At 42.0% G+C, this 21,828-nt stretch overlaps 1 protein-coding gene across 2 annotated transcripts in view; it reads right to left on the reverse strand.

The window, feature by feature from the left end:
* The window catches only part of LOC121461355 (MDM2 binding protein), a 72,117-nt gene that overhangs the window by 20,189 nt on the left and 30,100 nt on the right, over positions 1–21,828 (reverse strand). For both annotated transcript variants that reach the window (XM_041672394.1, XM_041672395.1), the window contains exons 13-17: positions 20,494–20,601; positions 15,552–15,713; positions 10,010–10,127; positions 5,970–6,125; positions 1,882–1,977 (exon numbers count right to left, since the gene is read on the reverse strand). In XM_041672394.1, the coding sequence (XP_041528328.1) occupies positions 1,882–1,977; positions 5,970–6,125; positions 10,010–10,127; positions 15,552–15,713; positions 20,494–20,601 (640 nt within the window). The remainder of the gene's footprint in view (positions 1–1,881; positions 1,978–5,969; positions 6,126–10,009; positions 10,128–15,551; positions 15,714–20,493; positions 20,602–21,828) is intronic.

The raw sequence follows: 21,828 nt of genomic DNA on the forward strand, positions 1-21,828 counted from the left end.
TCCCTATGAGAATATGAAAGCCAGCCACATTCAAACTACCATAGGCAGTGTATGCCTGTAACCCCAACTCCAGACAGAATGAAAACAAACAAACAAAAAAAAAAAAAAAAACAGGATTGCTCGGACATGGGAATGGCCATCAGCTTTCATGAAAATCACTGACTCTTGGTTCAGTTAGAGACCCTGAAGGGAATAAGGCAGAGAGCAATAAAGGAAGAGATTTTATATCCTCGGGCCTCTACATATGCATCCATAGCCACACAACTGCACACACACGCATGTGCATAAACACATACACACAAAGTAAATAAATAAATTAAATGCAAATAAATAGCCAAAAAAACCAATGAGAAATGGGGAGCTAAATCCTCATTTTTCATAGCAGAGAGTCAGTTTTGTAGTGAAGCTCAAAAACAATACTGCCAGAAGGTGTTCTCTATAAGTAAAGAAGTAAACACTGAGAAAAACTGAAGCCAAATAAAACCAAGAATGTGTTTCTGAAAGAGCAGACTGGAGGTAGCGCCCACAAAGAAAAGACTGTGACATGAAAGCTGGGCGTGATCTCAGGCGTGGCAAGGTGTAAGTAGGGATGGGGGAGAAGATACGGAGGAGCGAAGGAGGTAGGGGTGCTGCTAACCAAACTAGGATGGCTGTAACTATATAAAAACCCACGGCTTCATAAAACATGTAAAAATTAATTTAAAAAGACTTTGAATGGGAAGTACCCTTTATGGGTGGATGCTGCTGCTTCCAGAAGACAAGGTTATTAATGAAATCCCAGAGCCAAATATAGGGCACATCCCTATGAACCCCTGGTTAGGGAGCTTCAGATCGGGGAAGTAAAATGTAGATGTTTATGAATATACATTGTATGCATGCATGAAATCATCAAAGAGTAAATTAAAAGAAAGAAAAGAATTAATGGCTGCAGAGCTCATACCAGAAGGAACCCACCACTGTGGTTTTGCTAAATATCTGCTGCTGCCAGCCCTGCTCAGAGAAGCCTCTGTCTGCTGTGGGCAGTGTTTAATACAGACACATAACTGGTCAAGTGCTGAGAGAAACCAACTGCTGAGTGCTCAGCCCTGAAACGCACCTCTACCGAGAACATGATGGAAATGGAGGCAGGAAGAATACAAAAGCTGGAGCCCGGGAGAAGAGCTGTGAACTGGGTCTTCTAGAGACAACATGGGATTTATCAAGCCACAAAGCTGTGGCCCCCAACATGAGAGTTGCATAAGATCGGACCTAGCAACATCTCATCATGGATTCAGGAGAGGACTCACCCTCCCTGAGGAGCCACTGGCAAGTAATGGTAGCTGGGGGTGCAGGGTCATTTTCTTCAGTGATGTAGCCCTTGGTAAGGTGCTCAAATAGCTGCTACAAATGCTTCTGTAAGCAACACTAATTAAACTTAGTGGTAAGAAAACACACAGAAAGGGAAGAGAGTGGCAGGGGCCGTGGGAAGGGAGTTTGCTGAGGGGAAGGGATTAGAGAGAGTGAGAAACATAAGAAGTTGGGCAAGGGAGGTGAATGCAATCAAACTACATTACCCAAGCATTAAACGGTCAAGTAATAAGCAAATAGGCAACTGAAATGTTATAATGATGTACACATAATTAATATTTTTAAATCCAGAGCTCATCTCACTTACTAGTTTCTAAGCAATTACAGTATAATTAGTGACCAGGGAACATTAATGTGACCCACAGAGAAAATACATATTAATAATGTATGGAACACAGAAATTTTGATAAAAATACCAAGTAACTAAAAAGATGTGGGTTTCTATCAATTTATGCCATTTTATTTCACTTACACTCCACACTCAAATCAAAAAGGCCATAACAACAAAACACCAAAGTGTACATAAACACTTACTCAATTCCGTGGTAATGGCATTCGGAGGCTTTTTCAAAAGGCAAGACCTGAAGTTTCCGAGGACTAAGTTCTGGTGTCAAAACAAAAGTTTTTTCCCTGAAATACAAAGGTTTCATTTGTAGTTAAGGTTTACTACATGACAGAGAAAGGTAAAATTCCTAAGGAGGCAAAGCTGATTGCCTCCCCTACATGTGTTTTTATGGTGTCCTGAGCAATTTCCGTCAACTAGCCATGAGCTAGAGTCATTTGGGAAAAGGAAATCTCAAACGATAAAGTATCTCCATCAGATGGGGCATTTTCCTGGGTAATGATTGCTGTGGGAGGGTCCAGCTTACGGTCGGCAGTACCACCCGCAGTGGTCCCAGATTAAGAAAGCGGGCTGAGAAATTCATGGAGAACACGCCAGTGGGGAGCACTCCATGGTTTCTGCTGCAGTTCCTGCTTCAAGAGCCCACCCTGAATTCCTTCACGATGTACTGTGATACAGAAGTGTAAGCCAAATAAACCCTTTCCCCCCAAAGTTGCAGTAATTTATCCCAGCAACAGAAACCCTAACAAAGACATAAAGCATTAGCGTTTAGGTAGCTGGAGGTGGTGTGAGGACCGCCTGAGTTTGAGCCCAGCCTGTGTGCAAATTCTGTAGTGAGTTCAAGGCCAGTCTGGGATAAAGAATAATATCCTGCTAGGTGGGAGGAGTTAAGGAATAGAGAAAGCCTAAGAAGGAAATGAAACAGGCTAGGGCTGTGTCCTTTGCCCCATCTGTTTTCTGGGCCTCCATTTTAAAAAGTACAATGGTACTCACGGAACAAATTTTTATGAGAATGAGTAAATCAAAAAGGAAAATGTTGTGTAATGTAAATTCAGGAAGCAACATTATCCCTAAAATGTATCACCCGGCCCTTGGTGAAGGAATTTATGTTCAGTTAAAACACTGTGAGAGAGGAATAAGATTAACCTGAATCTTTGCTAACAAGGAAAGTGCTTACTTCTTACTGTAACTCAGAGTGTAGTCAGCCTGCCACTGATGTTGAGAATCAGCGACTTTACAAGGATCAGAAGGTCTAGAGACTTAAGTGTCGGTTCTTCTGACGTATATCTCAATCAGCAGGCCTTTAGAACTAATCTTATGTTGAGCTATCATAAACTATTAATGCTCGAGTCCTTCCACACCCAAACCTGTAGGACCACGGTGACTGTGAAGAAGAAAGAGGCTGCTGCAATCAGAGTAAGATCACTGCTTATCCTGTCACGGGCCTCCCTTCCCTCATGAGTTAGGACCCACTGGTCTAATGGCCTCAGTCACAGTCCTGAAACTCGAATCGAACTCAGATGTAGCTACATGGAAATGGGGAAAGTCTGAAGCAGCGCACAGTGAAACCGAGGCTTGGATACAGAGCTGGGAACAGGTGCACTAATGGAAAGGCAGGCAAATCCAGAGAACCAGACAATACACCTTCCCACCCCACCCCACTCCTGACCTTGTAAGAAGGGCTGTCCTTCAGCCACCAAAGATTACTTTCAGAACTACATTATTACATTTAAATGTCAAACACGTGCCAATTAATGACTAAAAACCCTCATATGCTAATACCTCTAAGGTGCTCCACAAAAAGTATCATTAGTAAATTGCAGTGGCCTCATTATTTTGATGAGGGACCCTTCGAATGAATAATCTGTAAAACAGGACTCAAGTACTTAGTATTGTACTCTTCTGTTCATCATTTCTTATTTCAATCCTTCCCAGTGCGTTATTTATATTTAATTATCACTCGTCTCGGTTTTTCTAAAAGAAATGTGATGAATATGTTTTTGTTAATGTTCTTATTTCCTTGGCTTATGTGAGGAGCAAGGCTTTCCTTTGTGTAATGGAACAGTAACTGGGTGGTGCCTTGACAGGCAAGAGCAGCCAGGTCAGCTCAGCTTTCCACATTCATCTTTAGTCAATGGTCCTCAGCCTTCTTAATGCCATGACCCTTTAATACAGTTCCTCATACTGTGCTGACCTCAACCATAAAATTATTTGCATTGCTACCTCATAACTGAAATTTAGCTACTATTCTGAGTTTTCTGATGGCCTTAGGTGACCCCTGTGAAAGGGTCCAGAGGGGTCGTGACCCTCAGGTTGAGAACCACTATGTTAAGTGAAGCCACAGTAATAATGATGCCCGTTCTTTCCTAATGTCAAAATTCAGTTTTCTAAGAGCTAGGCAAAGTGGCATGTGCCCCTAGTCTCAGCATTTGGGAGGCAGAGGCAGGAGGATTGCAAGACCAAGGTCAAGTTCAACCATATTGCGAGTCTGTGGTCAGCCCAAGTTACAGAATGAGGTAATGTCAAAATGAAAACATGTAAATTTCACAGAGAATTTTACATTAATAACATCTCTCCTTCTCTGTAATTGAAAGCCACTTTTGCAGTCGAAGGGCACGGCTGAGGAAGGTCACCAGGGCCGGTCAGTACATTGATCTCTGCATTGGAACAAATTATCTGATAGGACTGCTGATTCCACCAGCAAGAGTAAAGCCATCGCCCAAATTCTCTGTCAGACAGGGCCGTCCCCCTGAAGCAGGGTAAGAAAACAGCTCTGAACATAGGAGACAGTAGGACTTACATAGCCCCCAAAACTGCAAGGCTAGGGAGTTCCCAAGGGTTTTTGGTTATGTAGGAACTTGGCAATTATTTGACAAAATATCTTATCAGGAACATGTCAAATTCCAGAAAACGGGTCAAGACCTGTTCAGATCCAAGTTTTACAAAAAACAGGAATGAACTTCTTCTGACCTTGTAATAAGATGGCTTCTAATCTTAAAATGGAGTCGGGCTGGGCCATCAAGGACCACAGTACGATGACCAGAGAGATGAGCAGCTGTGTGAGGCCTGCTTCCGGAGTTCACACTAAAGGGGTTCTCAACCTCTCAAAGCCACGAGAAAGTAAAGAACCCAAAGTTATGCCAGTTTTATGTCACTGGGAGCACTAGGTCGTTATGACCCCACTCATACAGCCCTCCGCTGTCAGCGATGCTCTGCCCTTTCTCTCCAGTAACACGCACAAAAGACAACAGTTCTCTGACTCTATTTCTGAAATAACAAAAACCCATTCCAAAATTTACCTTTAAGATAAATATTTATCACAGTGCATTCAAAACTAACTTGGTAGAAGGGATTGGAGTAAGACAAAGGGCCTTTATGGTCCTTTATTAGATGTTTTAAATGATTGGTTAACAATGAAAAAGAAATCTGGAGCAAATTAATGAAAGCATCACAAGAAATTGATGCTACAATTTTATTTACCTGTAGTCAATGCCAGCAGCAGCCAGCATTTGCTAACTAGCAACTGAGTGAGCACTGTCTCAGAAGTCAATTGAGTATAAATTATTTCTGCAGATGCTGAGTTCGTACTTGGTAATGTCATAGCATCCTCACCTCCTTCAGTAGGAAGGATATGACTTTGGCCATTAGTAGTCATAACTGACAATCATCATGCCAAGTGGTGGCAAAATCAAAACTAAACAGCAATGCAGAAGAGAGAAATTAAAAAAAAAAAACATTTACAAATCAAAGCCTAACTTCCTACAATGAATTTCCAGGCCTGGCAGGTAAAGGCGCTAGCAAAGCAACTCTGTATCACCCGAGCTCAGCACCTGCGACTCACGCAAAGGTGGCAGGAAAGAACCAACTCCAAAAAGTTGTCTTCTGAGCTGCACGTGCCCACCGTGGCACACCTGTGATCCCTCTCCCACCTCCACATACACACATTATACACACTCAGAATAAGGATAAATGAAACAAAGGCAAGAAAAAAAGCTAAATGTATTTCCCCGCACGGAGTAGAAGCCCTTGCCCCTGACTTCTATGGGAGCTGTACTGAGCTGCCTTCATCAACTTTGTTTTCGTCAAATTCAAGGTCACACAACAGAAGGACATTTGGTGACTGAAGAAGTGCGGCTGTTAAGGCGAGTGATAAACAGTGCAGGCAAACCTGGGGATTCTGCCTCAGCTCAGAGCATCAATTAACTACATGGGGAAAAACACAATGTTATTTTTAAATGACTTTTAGAAATTAGTTGCAAATTATAGGTCTATAACTCACCCCCTTTGAATCTGTAATGGCTGTAGATCTCCAACTGGTAATCCATCCGAGGTGAAATATTTCAGCAGTTCCTTAGCATCTAATAATGTGATTGAGTCCCGGGGACCCTCTTTATGGCCCAGCAACTGTTCAGATGAACGAGGTAATGAACCAGTTCTGGGAAAATAATTTGTATAGTTTTATTAAAGGTACATTCAAACCCACCATAGGCAGGAAACGATGGTGAGAGCAAAATCCAGTACCAATACAAAAAGAAAAGTCAGGAACTACACATCTACAGAAAATTAATTACAGCCTCTTTAATTGTGAACTAGATTTTAAATAATCTGCAGGTCACACGGAAACTTGCGGCTTCTGTTTTAATCATCCTACTACAGAAACGATCATGATTACATTCTTTATTAAAAATAACACATTAACTATTCAGTAGTATACAGTTACCAATTCTATAAAATTTAAATTTAAACTGAAAACCCACAATATAAATTTTGGAGGCCAAGAACTGAATGTTCCAATTTTCTCTTAAAGCGTGGCCATGAAATGAGACTGTAATGGAATTCTCTCCAAGGTCTCCTTGAGTCATGCTTACAACATCATGAGAACACACTGAATTATTTTTCCATCTGAAAGACACGCAGGACTTTACATTTTCAAAACGATTTTTACCTACAATATGTTCTTAATCTTCACAAATTTCCTTGGGAAAAAAAATGGAATAGGTCTTATAGCAAAACAAAGTAACGCCTAACAAGTACTTTATAAAATGCAACCAGCAACCAAGCCTAAGAACAGCCATTGATCCTATTCTTTCAGGTAGGGACTGCGACAACCAGCAGTTACCCTGCAGGTGGGGGTAACACAGAGGACAAAATAGCTCAAAACTGAGACTGACTCCAGTAAGGGCCACCTCTGTCTTTGACACTCCATAAACCAGAAAACCACACAGCAAGTCACTAAATAAATAAGTAAATAAATAGATAAATAAGTAAACGGATGAACATGCTCTCATCTCAGGAAACAGGAACCGCTTCACTACATTCTGAACTGCTCTACTGCCATAGCAGAAATAAAAATCACTATGTCACCATGAATTTAATCACTCAACTCCAAAGCAATTCAAAATGTTAACTTTTTTATATTCATTGATTTAGTGTGTGTGTGCACACGCATGTGTATGTAAGTCCAAGGGTAACCTGTGGAAGTCGATGCTCTCCTCCCACCAAGTGGGCTGTGGGGACTGAATTCAATCCCTCAGGCTACACAACAAAACCTTTCTTTGTCCCCTGAGCCACTGTGCCAGCCCAACTTGATTATATTTTACATATTACACGAATTACATCAACATTTTTATGAATAACTCTAGATTAAAATACTGGCATTAAGTTTTAGACCCGTGTCTCTTACACTAAGGACCATCACACGCGGGCAGATCCATTTTCCGTGTCTAGTCCTATTATTGTTAAATGGGATAGAAGTCTAATAAAAATAGTCTAGCAAGAGAACACGTGAACATTTTCTCAGAATTTCATACTCTGGGTGGGCAGGAACTGCACTGTGAGTTTAATTTAATTTCTATGGAGCTTCTTTAATAGTATCTTACAATGTTCCTTAATCAGTACTAATCACAACTGCATTACAGCCTGGATGCAATGGGAAATGTATGATTTGCATTTATATAGAATCCAAACACAAGCATTTCAAAGCAGCTTTTAAAAGCCCAATTTGTGATGAATTGCTCTACCAAGATCCGTCTCAGCTTAGAAAATAACACTGGCAACTAAGCTTTAAACGTCTGCATGCATTCTGTCATAACAGTCCCGCAACTTTAAAATAAAACTAGGATCTCATTCCCACTCTGATGTGGCGAATGCCATGGCACAGGTTGCTGAGTCTAAGACTGAATTGTTGTGCCTTCTGACTTTCACCATAAGATGACTCCCTACTTAAAGCCGCATTAACACTAACAACATTCTGAAAACACACAACGTAGCTTTTGCTCTGACACAGGAATCTGATGTGGTCTCCCACTGAAGCACCTGCAGTCCTTCCTGACCACTTACTTTACAAATATCACTGTAATATAGTGAATAGGGCTCACTCTGACTTGCGAACCCACAATCACGACTCACAGTTGACTACACAGGTCTGACTCCCAGCAGAAGCCAGGACGTAAGGGTGGAAGGAGATACAGAAAACACTTTCTACAGAAGCTATAACATGGCTGTTAGTGATTAGAAAAGGAACATAACACCGAGCTGTAGCATTTATAAAGGACTCAAGAAAGAAAGGCAATGCTTGACTCAAACTTTGAGGGTCTAACACACTTCTGGTACCAGACAAACTAAGCACACACATTAAACTCTCTGCTCAAACTGAAACCACAACGTTGAAGTTCCTGAGAGTAAACCCACAGTAGGATTAAGAACAAGAAGAATAGAACAGGGGCGCAGAGGTCAGAGAATTTCAAGAGAAGGTAAGCTACAGCAAGCACTTCAATGTCAATGAGGGAGAAACCTCACCAAGAGACTATGTCTCTTTCCCTTTCCAGGAAGCCACGGATTTGGGGTCAGAGTGGCACTGTGCACAAATTGAGAGTGATAAAGAGCACCAATACAAACACTATCTGCATACAGGCCGCCCTTGCCTGTGCTAGTGATAAAGAGCATCAATACAAACACTACCTGCATACAGCCCACCCTTCCTTGTGCTAGTGATAAAGAGCACCAATACAAACACTACCTGCATACAGCCCACCCTTCCCTGTGCTAGTGATAAAGAGCACCAATACAAACACTACCTGCATACAGCCTACCCTTCCCTGTGCTAGTGATAAAGAGCACCAATACAAATACTACCTGCATACAGGCCGCCCTTCCCTGTGCTAGTCACCATCCTGACGACACGAGAGTCATGACACTGTTTATATGTCTGGACCACCCCTCCCCCTGCTAGTCACCCATTCTGACAGGAACTGTGCCACTGTTTGCAAGTCTGGGTACTTGTTTTCTTTTGATTATCTCTCCAAAAAAAGGAGCTCAGGAGATGCGTGCTCTTCATTGTGTGTCTTCAGTGCCCGACAACTGGTATTTAATCAATACTTGTGGACAGTACGAGAAAAGGTTTCAGCAGGTCATAAAATTTATCAGAAGAGCTAAACACTGAAAGAGAAATGTCAGGGAGCTTGTACTCCACTATCCTGCAATTACACACTGAGTGACCACTATGCACAATGCCAAAGACCAAAGGCAACCCTGTCAGCTGGGTACCCACTTCTGTCTCTGAGAGTACCTACTTCCTATGTGGATAAACATGGCTAAAAACAAGTGACTCCACTTCATTTTACACGCCCCTGTATGGTTCACATTATATATTCACATGTGCATGCTGGTGAACATTTTGTTAACTTTGCACAAGCTAGGCTCATGTGGAAAGAGGAGGCCTCACCTGAAAAACTCGCTCTATCAGACTGGCCTGCAGGTAAACCTATGGGTCATTTTTTTAATTAACGATTGCCACGAGAAGGCCCTACCCACTCTAGGCAGGTGGTTCTGGCCTATGTAAGAAAGCAAACTGAGCAAGCAAGGGAAACACACCACAGAAGGACCATCCTCCACGGCCCGTTTCCATTCTTGACTCCAGGTTCCTGCGCTGCTTGGGTTTCTGTTTTGACTTCCCTCAGTGATGAATTGTGTTTGGGATATGTAAGTCAAATAAACACTTTGTTCCCCAAGTTGTTTTTAGCCAGTGTTTTATCACAGCAATAAAAAAGGAAAGTAAGCATGTATATTGATGGAAGATGTCTATAAAGCTAGACAGACATTACTCACAAGTTAAGCACATTTGGAAGGTACCAAGATAATGAAAAGAAAGACATCTTTCTCTTTTAATCAATACACTACTCTACTGATTACCTGCTTATTGAAGAAAGCACCTGTTTTTTTATTTGCAATGAAATTACAAGCTACTGAAATATTAATTAAAATATTAAGTGTATTCATTTGAAAATACTGAACATGCATTTTTAAAAACTCCAATATTACCTCATTTTTTGCTTAGCTTTTTCAAAAGTTTCTAAGTTCTGAAGAACATGTCTTTCTGGCCATTCCAGAGGATTGGTTTCCATTAGACTTGAAGAATAAGGTTCCGCTGTTCTGGCATCTAAAGAAAACAAAGTATACCTCAGCAATGAAAAACACTAACACAATGAATGCTCTATGTAACATAACAGTAAAGCTCACTTGGGGTGTGCTTGGTGATACTCATCCGGAGTCCTAGCATTGGGGAGGCTCAGGCACGAAGATCAGAATTAGAGGCTAGCGTAGGCTATAGTGAGTTCAAGGCCAAGCTGGGCTATGTAGTGAGACTGGCTAAGGATGGATGGATGGAAGGATGGATGGACGGACAGGCGGGTGGGTGGATGGATAAATGAATGAATGAACAGATATAAGTGGTGATAGATGTATACATTGTGTGTGTGTGTGTGTGTGTGTGTGTGTGTGTGTGTGTGTAAAGGCTAAGGACTCAACTGAGACATTTATTAAAGCCATGACTAATGAACTGTATAAAATATCACTGAGAAGATTATTGGAAATGAAAATAAAAAATAAAGTATGTTCTTTAAATAAATTGTATGAGTTAGCACTGATAAAATACAATGAATCTGTTCTATTAAGGCTCACATGGAATGAAAGCACAAGTTCACTATTCTTAACAAAAGTAGTCAAATGAAAAGGAAGCCGCTCTATGATGAACACACAAGAACGCCGTGACTTCCATACTAGAAACAGAATTAAGTAAAATGAAAAGCCTTATTCTTAAAAAAAAGAACTACCTCAGTCTCAAAAGTATAATAACTGACCAATACATGCTCATAACGTTCTCAAGGTTACTTCCGAAGTAATCCTTCCTTATCTGTCAATCGGAGATGCCCTCAACTCACTAAACTCTAGCCATAGCAGAGGTGAGGGCCGTCTCGCTGTTACTATGCTGTCGAGAGTTACCCCAGTCTGTCCGGAACCCTGGAACCTAACAAGACCTAAAGGCACAGCCTCCATCCTCATCAGCAAGCATTGGCTCAAACAAACAATGGCAAAATTACCAACTGTACTACGTTTTTTATTTTAAACTTAACTGTCTTAAGAATGACTTTAAACAATTTATACAGCATTCTAATAAGTGAACCAAAGTTACTGGACTTTCACTACTTAAGTCACTGCTGACAGAATCTGTTCTGTTTCTAAACTATAATAAAAATTGGAGCGACCTTTTATTTTCTCTCTACTTAGTAAACTATTTAACCTTGATTATTCTGAACTATCTTCTAATACCTACACTTGGATGTCCTCAACGAACACCCTCAAAACACACTATTTCCCATTTCTTATTAACAGTGGTGAAATCCGTTTGATAGGGTAATGAGCTTTACAGCAAAGCAATGTGCTTCTTAATGGAGACATGGCTTGGTAATAAAAATATACAGAAAATAATCAATACCAGCTTCGCACTGCTGCACACTCCTGAGTTCATAAGATGATTCAAGTTATCATTTAAAAAGCAAACAATAAATTGTCCCTGAATATTACAATAAAATTAATTATTAACTGAGTATATAACATATAAATATGGATGAGATGACATAGTCTAATATTTAAGAAAAGCAAACAAATCTTAACAAATGTCAGGACTTTGGGGTAATAACTAAACATAATTCTTACAGTAAAATAAAATAGGATTATTTTATTTGCTTCTCTAGATACTATACCATGCCCCCAAACAAAATGTAACAAAAGGCTCCCTGAGAGATCAAGAAAATTATTTTTTGTAATATCTTATTTTACAAGAAAAGGAAATAGAACCAATACCACTAGAAAAACAAGGAAAGTGACCTTCACATCGCAAACTCCAGCAAACAGGAAGGTAGTATTATCAGTTCATGTGGCTAATGAGAATAAGTCATTACGATCTTACAGACCAAAGTAAGAATAAATCACAATGAAAAAGTGACATTATTGTTGGTTTAATCTATTTCATAAAGCAACATAATAGTAAATATTTGAAATAATAAAAGGGATTTCAACCTGCCTAACAAACTCATTTATGCAACCTCGCTATGTGCCCAGAAGTGCCAAGCAGACACTCGGCGTGCCTTACACAGGCACCACATCCCCTGGGAGTCTTCAGCGACTTCAGCAGTGAGTCAATAAAATGGTTACATTATGGCATTCCATACATCGTGACCTGTCACTTGTTATACTTGCTGGTGTTTCCACACAGGTAGAACCAGTACAAATCATCCTAGATTGCTAATGAATACAACTGTGCCAGGATATGAACCTGATTGGCCTTACTAGTTTTACATGAAGTTCAATTTACATGTAGATGTATTTATTCAAATCAGTCTATGAGAATGTTAACAGTCAAAAACGTATTCATAGGAGTCACACTCAAATGTGGAGCCTGACAATTTTCAGGTCAGGTTCTAAAAGTCTTCATTTGTTTAGTGAGTACCTTGGGGAGATCATCCTCCTATAGCCTATATCCCCCAGGCTCCATGCCAGGCCCTACAGATGTGGAGATAGCAAGTAAGTGTGTCTGTACCTCCAAACAGCATGGTGTGTAGAGAAGACAAGTCAGTAACAACCAGATAGGTTATGCATCACTTAAATCTATGCCACATAAAATGAGAAAACTGGTGAGTACCAAGTATGGGCAAAACAGTTTAAACTGGCCGAGGCCTGGGAAAGCTTCGGAGAAAACATCTGAACATCCATAAAGCAGCTATAGGCAGTCAGGTGAGAGCTGAGAGAAAAGGACTCTAGACCAGGGACATGCGTATGGAAAGCCATGAACAAGAGTAGACGTGCCCCAGGACTATGCTGACCATTGTTACAAGGAAACTGAAATGTGACATTTGCAAAACCGGATGAGCACAAGGCCAGGTGCCGGTTGTGGAATATTCCTTTACACTGTGTGAAGATGTGTCTCTGTGATTGGTTTAATAAAGAACTTAATGGCCAATACCTAGGCAGGAAGAGGTTAGGTGGAACTACTGGGGACAGAGAGGACTCTGGGAAGAAGAAAAGTGGAGTCGTCAGCCAGACACAAAGAAGAAACAGGGGCCACAAGATGGAAGAGGGGTAATACCACACTAAAGAACATAGATTAATATAAACGGGTTAATTTAAGTTATGAGAGCTAGTGGGACCAGTCTAAGCTAACGGCCAAGCTTTTATAAACAATAAGAACTCTCCATGTCATTATTTGTGAGCTAGGTTTGTATAAACCACAGTGAGGGTGACACAGTCTGTACAGATGGAAGCAATCTGCACGGCTCGAGCAAAAAGAATAACATAATCGCCCAGAGGCAAAACAAAGACATCTACAGATCAGAGCTAAGAGCCAGACTTGCTTGCCCAGGTCATTGTCCACTTTACTAGCTTTGACAACACCTAAAAAAGCACAAGATTGGATATGCTATAGGTTTAACTAGGGAGAGAGGATTCACCTTGAATGTGGAAAGGCTCTAAGCCATGGCCTGTGATCCTGGACTGGGCAGAAAGGATAAACTGAGCAAGCTGCACAACAGTATCCATCTCTTTCTGTTTTCTGAGTAAGAACACAATGGAGCAGCCACCTCATATCTCTACCGTCCTTCCCACCACAATGGACTGCTCTTCCAGCGGGAGTAGAGAGAGCTCTTTTTTAAATACCTTCTGCCAGTATTGCATAAGAGATGAGAAAAGTAACTAACCTAGACCCCAGTTAACAAGGGCCCCAAGTGGGACTTGAACAGGTGTTTGTGCTCAAGCAGGACGTAGCCCACTGTTCCCACACACTGCTTCACAAACAATGTAATGTGGATGAAAGTCAAGGACCATGATGTAACGCAATCCAAATCAGTCTTGTTAAATAAAAACCGGAGTCAAATATTAGGGGGTGAAAAGTGAGAGATCAGAGAAGCAGAGCAGCGGTCAATGTAAGACTTTAAGACAATCCTGAAGCCATTTTTGACAATTCTGAATCCTCTCAGCCTCTGTGCCATAGTGCTTCCCCTCCTCCCCTGGGAACCAAGGACCTAACAGCTACACTCTCAGTACTCAGTTCCTGAACAATTACCCATATACATATGTTTTGATTCAGTCCCCTGGGAAACGGGGTCAAAATGACCTCTTACCTCACCTGATCTGGCAACAGCTCTCCAGTCAATCATTGGTAATAGCCCTTTCAAATAAGCCAATCAGAATACTCAAAGAACAACCCCCTATTGCTTCTGTGGCCCCTTTAAAAGTAGACTGTACCAGCTATTCGAGGTCTCTCAGCTTCCCGAATGCTGGGGGATCCTGTCATGACAGAATTAATAAAATCCTCATGCTTTTGCATTGGCTGTGGTGTATGAGGTGGTCTCTGGGGGCGACTCCTCCTCGGTGTTTGGACGCTAGAGTCCAACATCACTAGAGTTCTTACCTCTCCAAATGCTCAGACCAGATAGGCAAGATCCTATCTCTAGGCATCCTCAGACAAAATCCCTGAGCTCCGTTCTCTTCCCTCCTTATATTTCTCTCTCTCTCTGTCCAGCCATATCCCTTCCTGTCTCCACCTCACTAGTGTTGGGATTAAAGGCGTGTGATTCCCAAGTACTGGGTTAAAGGTGTGAACCATCACCACCTGGCTGTTTCTCTTTTAGACTGGGTCAGTCTCGCTTAGCCCAGGGTGGCCTTGAACTCACAAAGATCCACCTGCCTTTGCCTCCAGAGTGTTGGAATTAAAGGTGTGCGCCACCACTATCTGGCTTTTATGGCTAATCAGCAGCTTAGCACTGCACTCTAATCTTCAGGCAAGCTTTATCTGTTAGATCACAAACAAAATATCACCATACTATGATGTTCAATTTTTTGAATATCCACAGTATCACAGAAAGACATACAAATAAACACCTCGCTAAGCTGATTCTATGATTAGTTTTCTTTAGCCTATACAATAAAAATGGTTCCTGTAAAATAAAAACAAAAATTTGTACTGTTTCAAGAGAGCCTCAAACACATTCTTGCTAGACCCCTGAAAACTTCCCTTTACTCAAATTCACGACATCAGACTCCAGAGAGGAGCAGAGGCTCAGTGAATGAAGCAGTGATTCCACGATCCTCTTGGGAAGTATGGCGACCTCAGGACCCCAGCGAGTGGCAGCTGGGAAGGGTCTTAGCATGTGTTCTGCCTGTATCCAACTCACTGCATACATGTCACTTTCTTCACGTTTTGAGACCTAGCCATTCTAGCAGCTTAGCAAGATGAATGAGACCACAGAGTGCTTCCTCCTGTGCTAAAGAACAGTTAAACTAAACATGCTTGATAAAAGGTGTTAGCAAAAAAGTCTGTCATACTTAAGTAAGTAAAGTTCAGATATACACGTGTTAAAAAAAATACACATCATTCTTTAAATGTGTGAAATATATTTGACTTGGCCAATATAGCTTATAAAATTTAATCAAAATGCTACACACACACATACACACCACCACCACCACCACCACCACCACCACCATCACCACCACTACCACCAAAATTTAAAGGAATAAAAAAACTTACCATTTACCATACCAGCAGATTTCATTCTGTCTGTTTGTGTTAGAACTGCTTTAGGGGCAAGGGCATCAAAATGATCTAGGAAGCGCTCCCTTGTCAACACCAACAGACTTTTGAGTTCATCAGCAGAAACTGTTTCAGGCTGACTGGCAGCCTTTCTTCTTTCTGCACAACAACAGACACAATTAACCACTTTAACATTTCTGAGCACCTGCAGTGGAAGCTCCTCTGTCTACGACTTTTGTCAAATATATTTTGAAAGGAAAACAAATATCTACATTCCTGTATAGCCACATTTCCATCTTGATCTTATTTATAGGTAATGGCATAATTCGGAGATACTGTGTGAGATTAGGGGAAGGGAGTACTTGGTTAACAGAGTGGATGGACAGGAAGGCCAGCTACAGTCTTCAGAGATATACCACAGAGCATTAAAAGTGTCTTACATGTATATGTATGATATGATGGCTATTCTTGGTTGACAACTTGACTCCATCTGGAATTAGCTAAAATCCAAAAATGGAGGGGCCACCAGTGAGGGATTTCTGCTTAATTGGAAGTAGGAAGATCCACTTCTAATCCTGTTCTTGAAGCGGGAAGACACAGCCTTTAGTCTGGGCCACACCTTCTGCTGGAAGCCCAAAGAGAGAAGCGTTTGCTCTTTGCCTGTTTGCTAGAACATCCATTGCTTCATTGGCATGGAAATCTAATTCTTCGGGATTCCACCATAAACTGAAGACAAGCTGAGACACCCAGCCTCAGGGACTGAGCAACTACTGGATTCTTGGCCTTTTCACTCACAGTCAGTCAACATTGTATTAGCTGGACTGAAGCCTTTAAGTCACTCAATAAGTTCTGCTACTCTGGAGAACCCTGACTAATACAGTATATAAAATTAAAACCCATAAAACTTTCTTTAAATACAATAGCATAGACATTCCTGTTTCTTCCTTCTCCAATTTGAAAGTCAGAAATGAAAAATTAAGCAATGGTAACAAGAAAAAACAGCAACCCTTCTGAACAAGCTGTGGAAGACAGAAGTAAGTGGTAAACTTGAGCCAGCAGAAGAGAGGAGGGATCACTTTTGGTGCCTGCAGACAGCACTACCAAGCAGTGTGGGTAAATGTAGTGAAGTACTGGCCTCAAACCAGACTGAACATAATGGCTTAGGCAGAGCTCGAGCTCTGCCCCGACTCACTGTCCAGCCTCAGAGACAGGCAGGCACAGCTGCTTCTAGTTTGGTTTTACTTTAATAGTACCAAACTATGGGACTTCAGGTATGTAGAAAGGTCATGCTAAAGATGGGGTTAAACTAAGTCCAACAAAAGCCCTATGGTTCTAGACATCAGATCCCATGTCCTACCACCAAAATACCAGTGGCTACAATGCCTCACTGAAAGGATTAGAGTCCCAGAGATGTATTCAACTTTGTGACACTGTGACGCAAGACTGTCACCGATGAAATGTATGATTCTATATTGGGCCATAGTCACAGCTATCCTTGGCCATATGTGGCCAGTGGGCCACAAAGAATTCTATGAACAAAACACAAAACTGAACACCCAGAGAGAGAAGAGCCCCAGGTGCTGGTACTAAGATCAGGGGAGAGGCAGGCTCAAATAAGAATACGAAATCCTTCCCCTTCCACTCTCCAGTGACTTTTTCCAGGTATTATATACTAGAGGCTGGATGTAAAAGCTACAGTAGAAAACAGGATGGATGGGAGCCAACCACAAGTCTTGGAAAGGGCTGAGGGAAAGGGCTCTGCACTTCTTATGCTACTATTACCCAGGAAGACTTGCAGCTCCTTCTTGCTCCACTCACTTACTGGGCTGGACATGGCCAATCAGACTTTGACAGCCAGCAGTCTTTGGGTAGCCTCTCTGCAGGACATCCTGAAAGCTTTTCCTATATGGTTGGTCTGTAGTTGCCCAGTTCTGGCAGTTTCCCAATAGCTAAGTTCAAGACTTGGTATATGGATGAGAAAGCCAGCTGCATCATAATCTAAAATATCATACCATTTCACCTATAATTTACTGTACATTTCTTCAGCTTGTTCCTAAATTGGCTGCAACTTTGGGAGAAGAGGTATTGTTGGGTTCTTAAAGCAGAAAGAAAGAAGGGGGGGCGAGGGGAGGGGAGGGGAGGGGAGAGGAGAGAGGAGGAGAGAGGAGGAGAGAGGAGGAGAGAGGAGGAGAGAGGAGAGAGGAGAGAGGAGGAGAGAGGAGGAGAGAGGGGAGAAGAGAGAGGAGGAGAGAAGAGAGAGGAGGAGAGAGGAGAGAAGAGAGAGGAGGAGAGAGGAGGAGAGAGGAGAGAGGAGGAGAGAGGAGAGATAAGGAGAGAGGAGAGAGGAGGAGAGAGGAGGAGAGAGTAGAGAGGAGAGAGGAGAAGAGAGGAGAGAGGAGAGAGGAGGAGAGAGGAGAGAGGAGGAGAGAGGAGGAGAGAGGAGGAGAGAGGAGGAGAGAGGAGAGAGGAGGAGAGAGGAGAGGAGAGATGAGGAGAGAGGAGAGAGGAGAGAGGAGGAGAGAGGAGAGGGAGGAAGCCAAGCCAGAGTAGGAGAGAGAAAGGAAGCCAAACGAGGGTAAAAAAGAGAAGAAAAAGCAATCAAAAAGAATTCAAAAGAAACAAAAACATTATAGAAAACAAGAGAAAATGTGACAGAATTAATATTTTCCTAAAGTAAAGAAGATACTAGAATAAGTACAGTCTGGTTTAATAAAAGAACAATCGCGGAACAACAACAACGACAACAAAAGGACTCCTCACCAGGTGTGGATAAGTCAGGTTGTAATCTTAGTGTGTTGGAAGTGGTGCTAAAAAGGAAAGATGCAAGAATTCAAGGCTGTCCTTAAGACCAAGCCACATGAGACCCTGTCTCAAAAATCAATCAGAGAAGTTTTCTGTCCTGAAACATCAATATCTAACTCTATAAGAGGTATAGGAAGAAGAGAAGTGGGGAAGGAATTACTAAAGGTCTAAGAAAAATTGATGATATTCTATTAAAATGGCCTATCACATACACGGCTCAGAAAACGGGGTATGGGGCTGGAGGTGAGGGGCATACTCTCAATCAGAGTCAGGCTTCTGGGGACAACACATTCAGGGAGCTGCTCAAACCAGTAAAGACAAGAGCACTGTAGTGGACAGCAGTGGGGTTAGATTACTAAGCATAGAGCAAGCAGACAGCACTGTATTGTAACACGGCCCACAGCTCGACAGCAAACTTATCTCTGCTGTGACAAATGTTAGCCAATCCAAGCCTTCACTGTTCAGGGTCACTGGGAAGGGAAAGGGGAAGTGGAAGATGACTTAGGGACACTCATTCTTTATCCACCACAGTAAGAGGTTAAGAAAATGAACTGGATACATATAATTTCACAGTATCTAAAAACAAGAAGAAAGGCCTGAACTAGCTGCAGGACTAAGGAGAGCAGCAGCGGACACAGGGGCAGAAAGATGGGGACAGCTGCTTGTGGACATGGAGACAAAGTTGAGCTAGGCGCTTGTGGCCACAGGCAGAGATGAAGACTGGTCTGAGAGGCAGAAAGATGGGTGCGTGGGGGGGGGGGGGGGTTAGTCTGAGAGTCATTGCCATTCCGCATTCAAAGTTTCTGAGTATCATCTGAATTTTCACACTGTATCTATATATTACTTTGATACAAAACATTTCTTTTAAAAACCCTTCTACATTAATCACATTTTTCTTCTACAATAAACCTACTATCCTAGAAACTGATAGGAATTCCACAGACATTGAGAACTTACAGCCTGCGAAGCACCATCCCAGGACCCAGACTCGGGATTCAGGTGTTTGACATTACACCCAGGGCAGCCTGGTGTACACGAATGCTGCCAGGCAGCTGGGGGAAGACAGAGACAACCCCCACCTTTAGAACATCAGCTTTATGACGCAGGCCCTGGAACACTCTACCTCACTGAAGTGGGTATTTCTGGAGTCCTGACAGATTTAGCCTAAGGTAGGAAACCCAAGCTTCCTGTGACCACAAATATTAGCAGTACACTCACAGAGTTGTGATCATCTGTTTCTGTAGACTCTGCGAGGAAATCAGAAGCCTCGGTGTATTTCCTTTCCGTACAGTCAGCTGGGAGGCCTTCTAAATGAATGGCTTGCTTCCCATGGAAGATACACAATAAGCAATGTGCTTCAGGAATCAGTCCCTCGTTTTATTAATAAAACTCCACTGGAGCTGGCCTCGACTTATGGAGACAGCCAATTACACCACGGTTTGGAAAGCAGAGTAAGAAAGCACCCTGACCTTAATAGCTGAGAACAAGGTAATATCATAAATTTAAGGAGTTTCTTAGCAATTATATATCAGTGATTTAAAACATATTGATATTAGGCAATAATGCATGTTTAATATTTATAAAAATTCAGACTGATAACCAATTGAATATTAGTGATGGAAGAAAAAACCATCTGATCCCTTTTATGAAAGTATTAAGCCTCCCAGCTAAGGAAACCCATGATGCTCACTTCAGTATGTGAATAATGCTCGGTTCTCATCAGTTATTGGTTAAATTGAAGAATCAATGCACTCATTACCATACTAATTTCTCTAGACTTGCATTTTCTTCTGTTTTCGATCTCTACCTTCCTTGTAACAAAACTACATTGTATGCAGTTAGTAGAGTAACAAACTTCTATGTCTTTTCTAGATATGGTTCAGAGTATACAAATTTGAAATACAAAATTTCCCTGGCAAAATATGTTTTTAAAATATTTCCAATGATATACTGACAATCGGGATGGTCCGAATCCATTAAAAACAACATTGCAGACTTCATCTACCCAGCTCCCTATACACACGCAGCTCTGTGCATCATCCTAAAAGACAACACGGATGGGAACAAGATGTAAACACAGGAGGCTCACACCAACGCTGTTACAGCAAAATCAAATGCCCAAACTGGTAGTACTTACTCAGGCATTCTTTCAAAGCCAGAACCTGGATGCTGGCTAACTGTTTCTCTCTTTGCAAAACCTGCTCCTCAGAAAAACACGGGAGTGATGAGAAGTCAAAAGGAAAACCTGAGAAGAAAGAAAAAGTCAACATTTATGATATGCTATACGAACAATTAAACCTCAGCTGCTAGGAAACGTGTTAGGACACGACTAGGAACATAACCGCCAACCACTCATCTCTCTTGATCTCACATACTTCAAAGTAACAATTAAACACGGGGAAACAAGCATACTAAATTGTTTTGTAGTTTAATCTTTGATCTGGTTCTTTCGGTTTTTTTTTTTTTTAAATTAATTTTACATACCAACCACAGTTCCTCCTCCCTCCCCACTCCCACTCCCTCCTCAGAGTAAGGCTTCCCATAGGGAGTCAACAAAGTCTGGCACATCAAGTTGAGGCAGGACCAAACCCCACCCTCCTGCACCAAGGTTGAGCATGGTATCCCACCATAGTTTCCCTATGGGCTCCTGGACCTCAGATAGATCCTGTTCCCACTACCGGGGGCTCACAAAAAGACCAAGTCTCACAACTGTCACCCACACTCAGAGGAGCTAGTTTGGTCCCCTGCGGGTTTCCCAGCTGCCAGTCTAGAGTCTGTGAGCTTCCACTAGCTCAAGTCAGCTGTCTCTGTGGGTTTCCGCATCATAATCTTCACACACACACACACACACACACACACCGCTCATATAATCCCTCCTCCCTCTCTTCGACTGGACTCCAGGAGCTTGGCCCAGTGCTTTGCTGTGGACCTCTGCATTTGATCTGATTCTTAATTCCTTGGGGGAATACGGGCACCAGAGTAGACTTCACTACACGATACTTAGAAAACAAAGACAGAATGTTTCTCATTTCTAAGTATAGGTTCCTATAACCCACACAATGAACCACGGGCCCACCTGACCTCTGTTTACTTCTTCGCATAATGAATCAAGTATAAAACTATGCAACAGTCCCAGGACTGACTTGGCTAACCCAGGCTCATCCTCTTTTCTTCTTGCATGTAGTTCTCAGATAATCAGAACTAAAGGCAGAAATGCATACCTTTAATCCCAGAAGAGGCAGGTGGGTCTCTGAGTTTGAGGCCAGCCTGGTCTACAGAGCTAGATTTAGGGCAAGCTCCAAAGCTACACAGAGAACCCTCTCTCAGAAAACCAAACCAAACACACACACACACACACACACACACAAAAACCCACCACCAACAACAAAATAAAAAACAAACAAACAAAAACAACAAAACTAAAGAAAAAATGTACAGGAAATACACTATCAGGAGACACACAGGGAAACTT

The sequence above is a fragment of the Microtus oregoni genome, unplaced genomic scaffold, assembly GCF_018167655.1.
Source record: "Microtus oregoni isolate MIOR12 unplaced genomic scaffold, Mior012 000022F_ref0000154, whole genome shotgun sequence".
Classification (NCBI taxonomy): Eukaryota; Metazoa; Chordata; class Mammalia; order Rodentia; family Cricetidae; genus Microtus; species Microtus oregoni.